The sequence below is a fragment of the Delphinapterus leucas genome, chromosome X, assembly GCF_059928025.1.
Source record: "Delphinapterus leucas isolate spDelLeu-1000000601 "Yukka" chromosome X, BTC_Dleu_Yukka2, whole genome shotgun sequence".
Classification (NCBI taxonomy): Eukaryota; Metazoa; Chordata; class Mammalia; order Artiodactyla; family Monodontidae; genus Delphinapterus; species Delphinapterus leucas.
In genome coordinates this window covers 73,178,888-73,193,831 of record NC_143150.1, presented here as the reverse complement: position 1 = coordinate 73,193,831, position 14,944 = coordinate 73,178,888, and the positions used below count along the sequence as shown (strand labels likewise).

Sequence of the window (14,944 nt, the reverse complement as noted above, 5' to 3'; positions counted from 1 at the left end):
GGTAACAAGGACAGTAATGGAGGCTAAAGGAAGAAGGTGGGGATGACTGTGTGGAACTTGATTGCTCATGCTTGTCTCAAGGGGGCAATTCTAGCTGACTGTAGCCATATGGGAATGTGGATCCAGTGTTAGCATGCTTTAAAGAAATAGGGATTTTTTTGGTGAAATCTCCTGATTTCTGGATCCTGGCAATTATTATTTTTATCCAAAATTTTAGCCAACACTGCACCAAACACAACGCATCTGTTGGCTGGATGTAACCTGCAGGCTGTCATTTTGAGACCTGTGTTGTAGAGGATGGGGTACTTATGGAAGCATAGAAGCGAACTGAATTAACACTTCAAAATACTTTTTAAAACTAACCATGTAGGGCTTCCCCGGTGGCGCAGTGGTTGGGAATCCGCCTGCCAATGCAGGGGTCACGGGTTCAAGCCCTGGTCCGGGAAGATCCCACATGCTGCAGAACAGCTAAGCCTGAGTGCCACAACTGCTGAAACCTGTGCTCTAGAGCCTGCGCCACAACTACTGAGCCCGCGTGCCTAGAGCCGGTGCTCTGCAACAAGAGAAGCCACCACGATAGGACTGCGTGCCGCAACGGAGAGTAGCCCCCTGCTCACTGCAACCGGAGGAAAGCCCGTGCGCAGCAACGAAGACCCAACGCAGCCAAAAATAAATAAATAAATTTATAAACAACAACAACAACAAAAAAAAACATCTAACCATGTACATTCCTCACTGGATTACCCCATTCCAATATTTCTACTTCATATTAAGCCGTATGTTCTTCCTCTTGGGAACCAAAGTGAGGTCCCAGATCAAATGCAATTTGCAGGACTTCTGAAGGCAATGGTGCAACCCAGGGTCTTCAGTCAAGCTGTGAAAAGCCTGGTAGAACATGGTAAGCTGAGACTAGTAAGGCCCCTGAGCACCACCACCACTCCCAGGAGTGGCTGTTATTTGTTCCCTTTTCACTTTAGGGGAAGAAGAGGCAGCCTCTTTGAACCCTTTATGCAGCCAAGTCAAAATAGTCAGTGATAACACAGATAAAACACAATATTATAGCTGTTTAAGTTCAAACTCCTCATTTTACAGTTGGAGAAACTAAGGTCCTCAAAAGCAGTGACTTTCTCAGAATGACCCAGCAAACCAGTGGCAGGGTCAGGTCTACTGACTCCTAGTCTAGCATTCTTTCTAATAATCCTGGGCTGTGATAATTAAGTTAAATCAGCCTGGCAGTTCCTCCAGCCAGCATCTAGAATTCCTTGACAGAATAAGGAGAATTTGAGATTAGCTAAGTGCCCCTTTTTATTTTCTTATTTGCATGATGATGATATTCTTTGCAAACTTTAGAGTTCATACTTAAGGGCTAATGAGGAGACACAAAGATGTTTCTGAAGCACTGAGGCCATTCCCAAAGTGTCTGAAAGAAAAATTGCCTGTGGCTAATATATTTAAGGTTTACGACCTCTGTAATCTTTGCACTGACCTCCCCACCATATGCTTTGCTTTTGTTTTGTTGTTTCTCTTCTTTTCTATTTCCCCCTATTTTTCTTCTTTTTCACCAGCCTAGGTCTTAGGCCTACCCTTTTCAAGTCAATAAAACTGCTAATTATTCATAACATGGGAATGGGAGTGCATAGTGACCAAGAAGCATACATATTTCCCCTGCTAATGGTCATTTAGCTCTCTATAATCTCGGACTAGTAAGTCTTGTTAATTTCGACTCAACTAATCCTTTCCATCTTTCATTTCAGGGTCTATTGTTCTGACATTTGCCACATTTTTTGTTTGTTTTTTTGCTCTGAACCCTTTTCAGAGGGTTGAAGATGCTGCAGTTGCAGCAGTGTCCATCTGGAACATTTGGCTGAGTTGTTGAACTTCCCCCAGGGACTACTCCAGGGAGAGGAGGAGAGGGGTGGAGAGGCTAGAACGGTTGCCTGCAAATAGAGATGCCAATACTGTCTGGCCATTCTGTGGACCACCCATGTAAAAATCCACCTTATTCTGGCCCTCAGTTTCCCCATTTGCTCATTGAAGGCACTTGTTCTCCACTCAAAACTCCTGCTGCGGTGGAAGAAGAAAACTACACTGGCTGTAGATTCTCTCGTACAGCAATTTCTACATGTAAAGGGATCAATACTTTGAACTAATTAATATACCAAGAAATCCTAGGGGACTGTTTTATCCTGCGTGAGGCAGCATCACTTCAGTTCCACCTGGCACAGATGGACTTCTTCGTCACTTAGATTGAGGCCCCAGACTCACTCCAGGAGTGGGACTGTCTCAGTCCCACCTCATTCTCACTCCCTTTGGCTCTCAGGCTACTGGGTCTCCTTTTCTTTTGGCGCGCCATTGGATTGCAAACCCAGCAGGCATGGTTTCATTCCAAACCCAAAACTGTTTTAATTAGTTTAACGTCTGTTAAACGCTTTGAAGATTGAAAGCAACAGATAAGTACTGGATGATGTTATTAACAACTGCAGTTAATTGCAAACATTTCTATTAATACTAGTTTCCGCCTCCTTTTCTTTGCTCTACTTTCCTTCCCAGGTTCCCCAATTCTTCTCAGCCTCCCCCTTCTTCCCTCCTCTTCCCCCCTTCCCCGCCCCCGTACTGGCGCTCAAGGGTTAAATTGGGGCGGAGTCCAGGGATGAACGACAGCCGCAGTCACCAACTGGAACGGGGTGAGCGAGAAGAGCTGGGTGGGGCCGCGGGGCAGAGGCGAACCCACACGCCCCCAGACCCCGCCCCGCAGCTGAAGGCCCCGGGTGGAACGGCATGGGGCGGGGCGCCAAGGCTTGGCGGGCTCGGTGGTTGGGCGTCCCGGCAGCCGCTTGAGGCACGGGGCGGGGTCGGCCGGGGCCTCCTCCCTCATTCCCTCCGCGGGGCCGAGCCGCCCGTCTCTCCCGCCTCTCCTCCTCCCTTTTCCACCCCTCGGAGTGGAGCTGCACTTGCGGCTGCTCCCTGCTCGGTTCCGCCCAGCCTCCGTCGCGCAGGAACGCGTCCCTGCAGTCCCCAGCCGATGGCAGGACAGTAGCCGCCTGTCAGGGGTCGCGAAGGGCTGAGGCAGACGCGGCGGCTCCCGGGCCTCAGAGAGTGGGTGTCTCCGGAGGCCATGGGCTACCCCGAGGTGGAGCGCAGGGAACTCCAGCCCGCGGCAGCGCCGAGGGAGCGCGGGAGCCAGGGCTGCGGTTGTCGCGGGGCCCCTGCCCGGGCTGGCGAAGGGAACAGCTGCCGGCTCTTCCTGGGGTTTTTTGGCCTCTCGCTGGCCCTCCACCTGCTGACGTTGTGCTGCTACCTAGAGTTGCGCTCCGAGTTGCGGCGGGAGCGGGGAGCCGAGTCCAGCCTTGGCGGTGCCGGTAACCTCGGCACCTCGGGCACCCTGAGCAGCCCCGGTGGCCTCGACCCCGACGGTTCCATCACCCGCCACTTCGGGCAGCCATCCCCGCAGCAGCAGCTGCTGGAACGGGGAGAAGCTACGCTCCCCCCAGACGCCCAGGACGGGCACCAGGTGAGTCACTCTGGAGGGGCAGGGCCCCCTCCCCATGTGCGCAGGGCGGGGGCCCGGGGAGGACTTTGCCACCTCGAGCCGAGTTCGACGGCGGGATCGGGGAGGGGGCGGACGAGCTGGGGAGAGGTCGCCCCGGGGCAGGTTGTCCTCGGTCCCTGGCCCAGCTCACCCTGACTCTCTCAGGACCTCCGGACTTGGGAACTCTGGCCGGCGCCCGCCGCCCCCAGCTCCGGCTGCCTCGGGAAAAGTTGGCGGCGCTCCCGGCCGGGCCGCGGCGCGAAGGTGCGGGCGCTGCCCCCCTGGCTGACTAACGGCAGCAGCCTGGCCCTTCTGCTCCCGGTGAGATTCTGCGCCCGCGGTGCTTGTTTTTTCGTGTCCAGAGCTCATGCCAGCACTAGCAGGCTCTCTTTTGGAGTTGGAGCTGTAAACAGCTGTAATAACTGCTCCACGCCCGTTGAAACAACTTTGAACCGTGTTTTCTGCGCCGGGGTGCTGGTGCACTGACCAGATCGTGGGCTTGTTCACACTTACCTGCAATTTGAGACGGATTGTCCTCGGTGTTCTAGTGAGGATCAGCGCCCCTGAGGAATTCTGGTAGAAATATGCCGTCTTGCTAGACAACTTCTGAAACAGCAATTTAAAAAATCTTTGGAATAAAACTCACCCTTTGCATGCCGGTTCTGACTCTTTTTTTTGGGGAGTGGGGTGGGGAGGGTTGGTGTGAAGTGTCTTCACTCCTGCTTGCTTGTGAGCAGGAATCTACTGATGGAATAATGACTCAAGAATAGTCTCCCAGTTTTTTTATTTGTTTGTTTTGGTTTGTTTTTTGTTTCTTTTGTTTTTTAATACAATCTTTATGGTGTTTGTGCCCTGGTTAGCAAACTGTTAGCTTTGGTGTTTGTTTTCTACTTTTTCTAGCTCTTTATTTAAGGAAATTTAGCGCCCTAAAACCAAGTATTCTCTTGTTTGCCATTATTTTGTTTCACGTAAAACTTAAGAGAAGCAGCCAAGAATCCTTTTGAGGTGGTTAAAGAATAACAGTCAATTTGTTCCTCTTGGGGAAGAGGGCAAGTTGTACAAATAAGTTCCTTGAGGTGAGTGACCCAGGCCTTCTATATTTATTACCACATCCAGAGTCATTGTCATACTCTGTAAACATTTTTAGTGCTACTTTGACCACCCATCCAAAGTTGGTGTCACATTCATGATAATGCTTTAATATTAGGGCGGACACAGTTTCTACATTTTGCGTTGGAAGGTTGTCCTGAGCCTTAAAATGTTTTGCTAGCACACTTCAACTTATATAACAGCTTATCAAAGAAGAGAATCAGTAGACATGCTTCTCATACTTGAAACTTTAAACACAGTAGCTAAATGATAATTAACTAGGATTCTGGTTCCCTTTATCTATCCACCTCTCAACAACAAACCCTCACCCCTGCCCCGCGACTATGCCCAGTAGAAATACTTAGCAGCTGAACATTGGTTTTCTGTGAAAAGATGAAGGAATTGAACTTCCTTAGTCAAATGGTGGCAAGGCCTTTTGGCATTCAGAATGGACAGACCCCTGTTTGTAGGCTGAGGATTAGTAGCACAGCTGTATTCTGGGGCTCCTGTGATGGTGTAGGATTCTCATAGGGTCTGTAATGGCATTTAGTTGCCTTTGCGTGGTGCTTCAAATAGTTCTGTCTAGGTTTAAATACAGCGCCTTATCTTCTGTCCTTTATTTTTTCCGTTTTAATCTTTTGGAGAAGTAATAACAAGCACACTGGCCTTTTGCATTTGCTGACACCAATTGGAGTCAGAGTTTTTTAGAGTTATGAGGGGCCGTGAATCCATTTGATCATTCCCCTTGGAGAGCACATAGTTCCTATGGGGGAAATGACTTGTCCAAGGTCATACAACTCTGATCAAAATTAGAATGGAAGTTGGTCTCTTTACTCCCAGTTCAGTGCCCATTCCCCTATAATATACTACTTCCTGGAGCCTTTTGTCTGGTAGCTGGGTAGAGCTATGGAATTTTTGCAAAGGAGAGGGCTCCGATCTGCATCATTTTCTTCTTCTCTACCTACATTTTGGCCAGACTATGTTTAACCATGTATTCCTTATTCTTCCTGAACTTCACTTTCAGGAGAATTAGAGTATGCTTTGAAGGAATTTTAGCCCAGATTCAACATAAGTTTTCTTGAGGGCGTTAGTTTTAGTATACCAAGAAAAGAAAAAAAAAAAAGGAAACATTGATTGACTATTAAATTAGTATGGCTACATCTTGGGTAAAATTTCCAGTGCCCTGGTGCACCCTCTGCTGGCTTTGCAAGGACATTTAATTGCAGTATTGCTGACCGTCAAGATTCTAAGTTGTGCTGACAGAATCTGATTCATAAATAAGGAAGTAAACAGCCTGTGGGATTTGGCCACGTAGGTCATATTTTTATATTTTAGTTTTCAACACAAACAGCTGCTGTTACAGCAGCTCTTAGATGGAGAGGAAAAAAGATAAAAATATACACCCTTCAATGAGCAGAACATTCAGGTTTCTCACTAGTTTATCTGCAAGGAGTGAAGGCAAACTGATGAGAATAAATTGCAGTAAGATCTCATGAGACCAAGTGGGCAGAATAGTCAGAGGCACTTCATTGTATAAGGTCATGCAAACCTATTCATGCTTATGAGATGATGGGCTCAGTTATGATTCAAGAAAGGGATCTAGAAGTCACTGAAGATGTATGTATGTCATCCCTCAATTTAAAAACTTTAAAAACAGAATACAGAAGGAAATTAGGGCAGTCAGGATGCATAGCAGAGAGATCAGCAAAGTTCTCCTAGGGACTTATTAGAACAGCCTTCCCAGTGGGGGCACAGTTGCTTATGATAAAAAATGAAAGGGTCACTTTGGACCTTCTGGAATCATACCTGTCTCCTTCAGCTGGAGTAGCTGAGTATCTGTAGGTTTATCTGGATACTCATTGGAGATGATCTCAGGAGCTAAATACATCTCATCAGTCTCTGAGTTAGACAATACACAATATTATTGTTAGGGTAAAAAAGATTAAAATAAAAATCACTGTTTATCTGTCTGTGAAGAAGTTGGCCCAGTTGTGATTTTGGTCCTCAAAGCCGAGAATATGGTGGGCATTATCAGGAAGGGTGTTGAAAACAATGATGAAACAAAACTCTTATCTTTTCCATATAAAAGACCAAAAGTGGATTTGCATTCACAATCATATAGGTAATTCTGGTGGCTGCTCATCAAGAAAAACTTAACAGCTGATACAAATCCCCAGAAAACAAATTAAATTGATCAAAAGGTTGGAGGGACTTTCTAGTTGTTTTTTCACTCTGGAGAGATAGGTTGAGAGAGGGTGATGATCAAAGTCTACTAAACCATGAGAGAGATGAGTAAGGTCAATAGACTGGTGTAATTTAACAATCTAGTTCAATAAATAGAAAGCCTGCTATGAGTCAGCCACTATATTAAGTATTAGAGATCTTTTAATGCTTGAAAGATTATTTTGTGGGGGAGGCAAATAAAGGTAGTGTCTCATTCAGATGATTTCCCCAAGAGATACTGTAACTGAAACTCTAAGGTTTAAGTGTTTAGAAAAATATGTTTGTGTAGACTTATAAGGGTTTGTTGGGGACTGTTAGCAATATTTGGAATATGTCTCTAATTATTTGAGGTGATGTCATAGAAGTCAACGTTAACTTTGCACAAAACATCTCTGGTTTAACTAGATAGGACATCAGTATATCTAGATTTGATGTTAATTATTAAGGCCTGTTGATCAAGAAAATGACTGGGAATCGCTAAATCCAAGAATTTTTTAGGGGAGTGGGATCCAGATAAGATCATTTTCTATAGGTTTAAATCTAGATTTTTTCAGTGTGACATTCAAGGCTTTTGATCAACTGGCTGCATTATACCTATCCCATTTTCTCTCTTACCGATTCTACTCCTGCAACTCACCCACCATATCCTGTCTTGGAATCATTCTCCAGTTATTGCTGTTATTGTGTTTAATAAAACTTGTGTCTTTATATTAGGGGTCCTTGGAAATCTGCCTTCCTTTTTGTCTTTTTCCACAATACGTGGTACACAGTGCTGATTATAGTTAGGGTACTTAAACACTTGTTGGCTTGAATTATTATTTGGGGCCTTTAGAGATGTTCATGTAAAACAAAGACATCTGTAACAGGCCTGTTTTCCTCAGGCCTTGCTAAGCCTGTGAATTGTTAACTGTGCTTAGGTGAGTAGATAGTTCCACTGGCAATGTCTCACTGGTTTCTAGAATCATTAGATAGTAAAATGGAGAAAAGCCCTAACTACATTACCTCTATGATGGTGCAAAGAGTTTTTTGTAATGTATTATTTGATGTTTTGTTTTATTTGCATGTAGGTCTCATCTTTCTTTCTCTCTTAGATCTTGTGAAAAATAACTTGAAGTTTATCTGTGATTACGTTATAGAGATGATCTCTTTATACTAGAGAACTTCTGAAGCCCTTTAATCCCCAAGAACATGACCAAGAGAAACCACTTGCGTTGCCTGCAGGGTGACCCTCATAGAGGACCAGTTTTATCTGACTAGTCTATAAATACCCATCACTTAGCTCTTCATTTCTTTTCCCCCCACTTTTCTATTGAAGTGTAACATACATACAGAAAAGGTCACAAATCATAATTGTACAACTGGATGAATTACTGTAAAGTGAATACAGTAATGTTACCAGAACTCAGGTCAAGAAACAGAAATAGCATCTCAAAACCCCCACCATATCACTATACCATCCTCCTCCAAAGTGAATGACTGACCTGATGTCTAACATGATAGATTAGTTTTGCCCATTTTGAACTTGATATAAATGAAATCAAATAGTATGTATTTTGGGGGGGAGCTTTTTTTTTTTGCTCGATGTTATGTTTTTTGATATCCATGATGTTGCATGCAGCTGTAGTTTTTTATTTGTATTTTTGTATATTATTCCCTTGTTTGAATATACCACAGTTTATTCATTCTACTGATAATGAATATTTGGATTGTTTATTGTTTGGGGTTATTATAAATAACAGTACTATGAATATTATTATACATGTCTTTTGGTTATGTGTACTTGAATTTCTGTTGGGTGTATACCTAGGATTGGAATTTCTGGGTCATAGGGAATGCATATTTTCAAATTTATGGATAATGACAACTTTTCTCAGTGATTGAACCAATTTATATTCCCACTGGCAATGTATGAGAATTCTAGTTGTTCTACATCCTTGATAATACTTGTTATTATCACTCGTTAAATTATAGCCATTCTGGTGGGTGGGTTTGTAGTAATATCACATTGTGATTTTAACTGGCATTTCTCAGAAGACTAATGCAGTTGTACTTCTTTTCATATGTTTATTATCTATTTGGTTATCTTCTTTTGTGAAGTGCCTATACAAGTCTTTTGCACATTTTTATTGGGTTGTTCATTCTTTTCTTATAGATTTGTAGGAATTTTTTATGTACTCTGGCTATGAACCACTTTTGAATTTTTTGGTTGCAAACCCTTCCCAAATCTCTTTATAGTATCCGTTGATGAACAGAAGTTTTAAATTTTAATGTGTCTAGTTTTTCAGTATTTTCCTTTATGGCTAGGGTTTTTTGTGTTCCATTTAAGAAGTATTTTCCTACCTTGAGAGCAGTTAGATATTCTCCCATATTATCATCTAGAAGCTTTATGCTTTTGCCATTCATTTAGATCTGCAGTCCACCTGAAGTTGATTTTTGTGTATGATGAGATACAGGGACCAAGTTTTGTCTTTTCCATATAGATATTCAACCCAGTGCCATTTATTATAGGGAATGTCTTTTCCTCCCCATTTCTCTATTGTGTCACCTTTGTCATAAACCAAGTGTCTACATATGTGTCAGATTGTTTCTGAATTGTTTGTTCTGTTCTGTTAGTCTATTTTAAAAATAAATTTATTTATTTATTTTTGGCTGCGTTTGGGGCTTTGTTGCTGCACGTGGGCTTTCTGTTGTTGCGGTGAGTGTGCTTCTCATTGCGGTGGCTTCTCTTGTTGCGGAGCACAGGCTCTAGGCACACAGGCTTTAGTAGTTGTGGAATGCGGGCTCAGTAGTTGTGCCTCGCGAGCTCTAGAGTGAAGGCTTAGTAGTTGTGGCACGTGGGCTTAGTTGCTCCGCAATATGTGGGATCTTCTCAGACCAGGGATCAAACCCATGTCCCCTGCATTGGCAGGCGGATTCTTAACCACTGTGCCACCAGGGAAGTCCCCTATGAGTTTATTTGTCATTGCACAAATACCATAGTCTTAATTATTGGACTTTATAATAAGCTCTTGATAGCCTTCTACCTTGTTCCTCTTCTTTAAAAGTATCTTGGATGTTCTTGGCCCTTTGCCTTTCTGTATCTGTTTCAGAATCAGCTAGTCACATCTGACCAAAAAAAAAAAAAATGTAATTCTTAAGAGAATAACATCAGCAAGATGGTGGATTAGGAAGTCCTGGACCATCCTTTCCCCCACAAACACACCAATTCAGCAACAATTCATGGACAAATTCCCTTTGTGAGAAATCCAGGAACTAACTGAAAGGCTCCTGTACCCAGGGAAAACATGAAACCGGACACACTGAAGCCAGTAGGGAGATTTGAGACAGCCTCTCACCAGAGTCCCTGCCACCACCACAGCACCATATGATAAGGAAGAGAGCCCCTAGCTTCCAGCTTCTCCTAGGGAGGGAAGGGATTGATTCACACATCTAGCACCCCAAGTTTTCTGAGGAATGGTTTCTGTCCTGCCAGTCTTAGAAATCTGATGGATCTCCCTAGGGGAGAACAGAGATGGTGGCTTGGGCTTGTAGACACCATAGATCTTTCCTCCTGCTGAGCACAGAGCAAGAAGACAAAAAATCCTAGCTCTCAACATTCCGCTGGGGAAGGAAAGAGTTTATCTGTGCATCTAGTGCTCCAACTTCTCCAGGGCTGCCCAGAGAACTGGCATCTGACTTGCCAGTCTAGGAGCTTTAAGTGATCCAGCACATTCTAGCCTCCTGGGGGAGAACAAGACAATGGTTGGGGCTGGTAGATACCATATATCCTCCCCCCTGCTCAGTATAGAGTGAGTGGATGAAACATTCCAGCTTTCAGCTTATTCCTGGAGATGGAAGAGTAGATCTGTGCATTCAGTGCCAAAATTTCTCTGGGACTGCCCAAAGAACTGGCATCTGTCTTGCCAGGCTTGGAGCTCTGATGCATCCAGCACAGTCCAGCCATGTGGAAGAGAATGGAAATGGCATTTTGGACTGGTAAATGCCATAGCTCCCCCCCTTCAGCACAGATTGAGTAGAAAGAAACCAAAGCTTCTTGCTTCTCCCTGGGGAGGGAAAGAGTTGTTAGAGGCCCTCAGAATCTCTGACTAGGCTAACTCTCCAGTGCAAGGCTAGTCAGTCCATGAAGACTGGGAGAGGTACTTGCTTTGTGTAATATGCAGACACCAACATAGAGAGTAAAGGAAGATGAAAAATCAGCAAAGAAATTCCAAATAAAGGAACACATTAAGTCTCCAGAAACTGACCCTAATGAAACAGTTATGAGATTTATCTGACAGAGAATTCAAAGTAAGTGTTATAAAGATGCTCACCAAGATCAATAGAACAATGCATGAACGAAGTGAGAATTTCAACAAAGATACAGAAAATATTTGAAAACTGCCAAACAGAAATCATGGAGCTAAAGAGCACTAATCGAACTGAAAAACTCATGAGAGGGATACAACAGCAGACTAGATAAAGCAAGACAAAGTATCAGTGAACTAATGTCACTGGAAATAATTCAGTCAGAGGAACAAAAAGAAAAAAGAATGAAAAAGAGTGAAAAAGCTTAAGGGACACCATCAAGTGGACCAATAGGGGCAGTAGGGGAATCTCAAAAGGAGAAGAGAGGGAAAACTAGAAAGCTTATTCAAAAAAATTAATGGCTGGAAACAATCCAAATCTTGAGAAGGAAATGGACAACCAGATTCAAGAAGCCTAAAGGACACTGCTAAATAAATAAACCCAGACAAGTCCACACTAAGACATATTATAATTAAATTGTCAAAAGTTAAAGACAAAGAGAAAATCTGAAACTAGCCAGAGAAAAGGAACTTTTCATATACAAGGGAACCCCCAAAAGACTATCAGCAAATTTTTCAGTAGAAACCTTGCAGGCCAGAAGGGAGTGGGGTGATATATCAAAGTGCTGATGGGGAAAAAAAAAAAGCCCTGCCAACCAAGAATACTATACCTGTCAAAAGTAAGGACAGATAAAGATATTCCCAGACAAATAAAAGTTGAGGAAGTTCATCACCACTAGACCTGCCTTACATGAAATGCTAAAGGGAGTATATCAACTTGAGATGAAAGGATATTAAACAGCTACATGATAGTATAAGAAAGTATGAAACTTGTTGGTAAAGATAAATATATAGACACATACAGAATACTATATTACTGTAATGGTAGTGGGTAAGTCACTTTTATTTCTAGCATAAAAGTTAAATGACAAAAGTATTAAAAGTAACTATAAAAATATGTTAAAAGACACAATATAAATAGATGTAAAATGTGGGAAAAATAACACAGTGTGTATGGGGAAGAAGCTAGAATGTAGAGTTTTTGTATACAATTTAACTTGAGTTCTTATCAGATTAAAATAGACTGTTACAAGATATTTTAAATCCCAAGGTAACCACAAAAAATACCTATAGAAGTTACAAAAAAGAAAAAGAATCAAATCTTATCAATACAAAAAAATCAACAAAACAAAAAGAAAGACAGCAAGAGAGGAAATACAGTCAAAAGACTCTCAAGACTAACAGGAAGCAACAAAATGGCAATAGTAAATCCTTCCCTATCAATAAATACTTTAAATGTAAATAGATAAATCTCCCTCAGTCAAAGACATAGAGTGGCTAAAAAGATAAAAGCAAGACCCAACTATATACTTTCTACAAGAAACTCACTTTAGATTTAAGGACACAGATAGGCTGAAAGTGAAAGAATGGAAAAAGATAGTCTATGCAAATGGTAACTAAAAGAGAGCAGGGGTGGCTATACTTATATCAGACAAAATAGACTTTAAGTCAAAAACTCAGATGAGACAAAGGACATTATATAATCATAAAAGGGTCAATCCAACAGGAAGATATAACAATTATAAATATATATGCACCAATATCAAAGAACCTAAATATATAAAACAAACGTTGACAGAATCAAAGGGAGAAATAGACAGTAATACAATTATATGGGAGACTTCAATACCCCACTTTCAGTAATGGATAGACCATCTACACAGAGGAACAATAAGGAAACAGAGTACTTCAACAACAGTATAGAGTGAATGGACCTAACAAAAATATACAGAACATTCCATCCAACAGCAGCACAGTGCACATCCTTTGCAAGCATACATATCTTTCTCCAGGAAAGATAACATGTTAGATCACAAAACAGCTCTTCACAAATTTAGAAAGATTAAAATCACACCAGGTATCTTTTCTGAACACAGTGGAATGAAACTAGAAATCAACAGCCAAAGGAAAACTGAAAAATTCACAAATATGTGGAAATTAAACACTACACTCTTTAACAACCATTGGGTCAAAGAAGAAATCAAAAAGGAAATTAGAAAATACCTTGAGACAAACAAAAACAAAAATACAATATACCAAAACTTATGGGATGTAGCAAAAGCAGTACCAAGAGGGAAGTTAATAGCAATAAATGTCTACATTTAAAAAGAAGAACAATCTCATATAAACAACCTAACTTTATACTTCAAGGAGCTAGGAAAAGAACAATGTCCAAAGTTAGAAGAAGGAAGGAAATGACAAAGATTAGAGCAGAAATAAACAAAATAGAAAGTAGAAAAATCAACAAAACTAAGAATTGGATTTTTGAGAAGATAAACAAAACTGATAAACCCTTAGCTAGATTAAATACAAAAAAAGAGGACTCAAAATCAGTAATGAAAGAAAAGACATTAAGACTGATGGCAAAGATATAAGGATCATAAGAGACTACCGTGAACAATTAATTGTATGTCAACAAATTTCTAGAAACATACAACATACCAAGACTAAATCAGGAAGAATTAGAAAGTCTGAACACACCTATAACTAGTATGGAGATTGAATTAGTAATCAAAAACCTCCCAACAAAGAAAATCACAGGACCAGATGGCTCCACTGGTGAATTCTACCAAACATATAAAGAAGAAATAGCACCAACATTTCTCAAACTCCTCCAAAAAAATTGAAGAGGAGGAGCACTTCCAAACTCCCTTTATGAGATCTACATTACCCTGATACCAAAGTAAGACAAACACACCAAAAGAAAAGAAAGCTACCAATATCCAGGCCAATATCCCTGATGAATATAGCTGTAGAAATCCTCAACAAAATACTAACAAACTGAATACAACAGCATATTAAAAGGATCATATTCTATGACCAAATGGGATTTATTCCTGGATATAAGGATGGTTCGACATATGAAAGTCAATTGATGTGATAAACTACATTAACTGAATAGATGCAGAAAAAGCATTTGACAAAATTCAACACTCTTTCATGATAAAAACTCTCGACAAACCAGAAATAATAAGAAAGTACCTCAACATAATAAAGGCTATATAGGAAAAGCTCACAGGTAACATCATACTCAATGGTGAAAAACTGAAAGCTCTTTTTCTAAGATGAGGAACAAGGCAAGGATGCCACTCTCATCTGTTCTATTCACCGATATAGAACAGATATAGTAGAAGTTGTTGCTTGAGCAATTAAGCAAGAAAAAGTAAAAGGCATCCAAATCAGAAAGGAAGAAGTTAAATTGTCCCTGTTTGCAGATGACACGGACTGATAAATTCAGTAAGGTTGCAGGATACAAAATCAACGTACAAAAGTCACTTGCATTTCTATATACTAACAATAAACTATCTGAAAAGGAATTAGGAAAACAATCCCATTTATAATAGCATGAAGAAGAATATCATATGTAGGAATAAACTTAACTAAGGAGGCAAAAGACATATATTGAAAACTACAAAACATTGATGAAAGAAATTAAAGAAGATACAAACAAATGGAAAGACATTCCATGTTCATGAATTGGAAGAATTAATATAGTTCAAATGTCCATACTACCCAAAGCAATGTACATATTCAGTGAAATTCCTATCAAAGTTCCAATGGCATTTTTCAAAGAAATAGAACAAACAATTCTAAAATTTGTATGGAACCACAAAAGACCCCAAATACCTGAAGCAATCTTGAGAAAGAGGAACAAAGCAGGAGGCATCCCACTCCTGATATCAAACTATATTACAAAGCTATGATAATCAAAACAGTATGATGCTGGCATAAAGACAGGCATATAGACCAATTGAACAGA

At 41.3% G+C, this 14,944-nt stretch overlaps 1 protein-coding gene across 1 annotated transcript in view; it reads left to right on the top strand.

Moving 5' to 3' along the window:
• Positions 1-2,852: 2,852 nt before the first annotated feature.
• Positions 2,853-14,944, top strand: part of LOC149744292 (ectodysplasin-A-like) — a 29,405-nt gene continuing 17,313 nt past the window's right edge. The window contains exons 1-2 of the mRNA XM_022561060.2: positions 2,853-3,511; positions 3,695-14,944. The exon at positions 3,695-14,944 is cut by the window's right edge and continues 17,313 nt beyond it. Coding sequence (XP_022416768.1) covers positions 3,116-3,511; positions 3,695-4,015 — 717 coding nt within the window. The 5' untranslated portion in view covers positions 2,853-3,115 and the 3' untranslated portion in view covers positions 4,016-14,944. The remainder of the gene's footprint in view (positions 3,512-3,694) is intronic.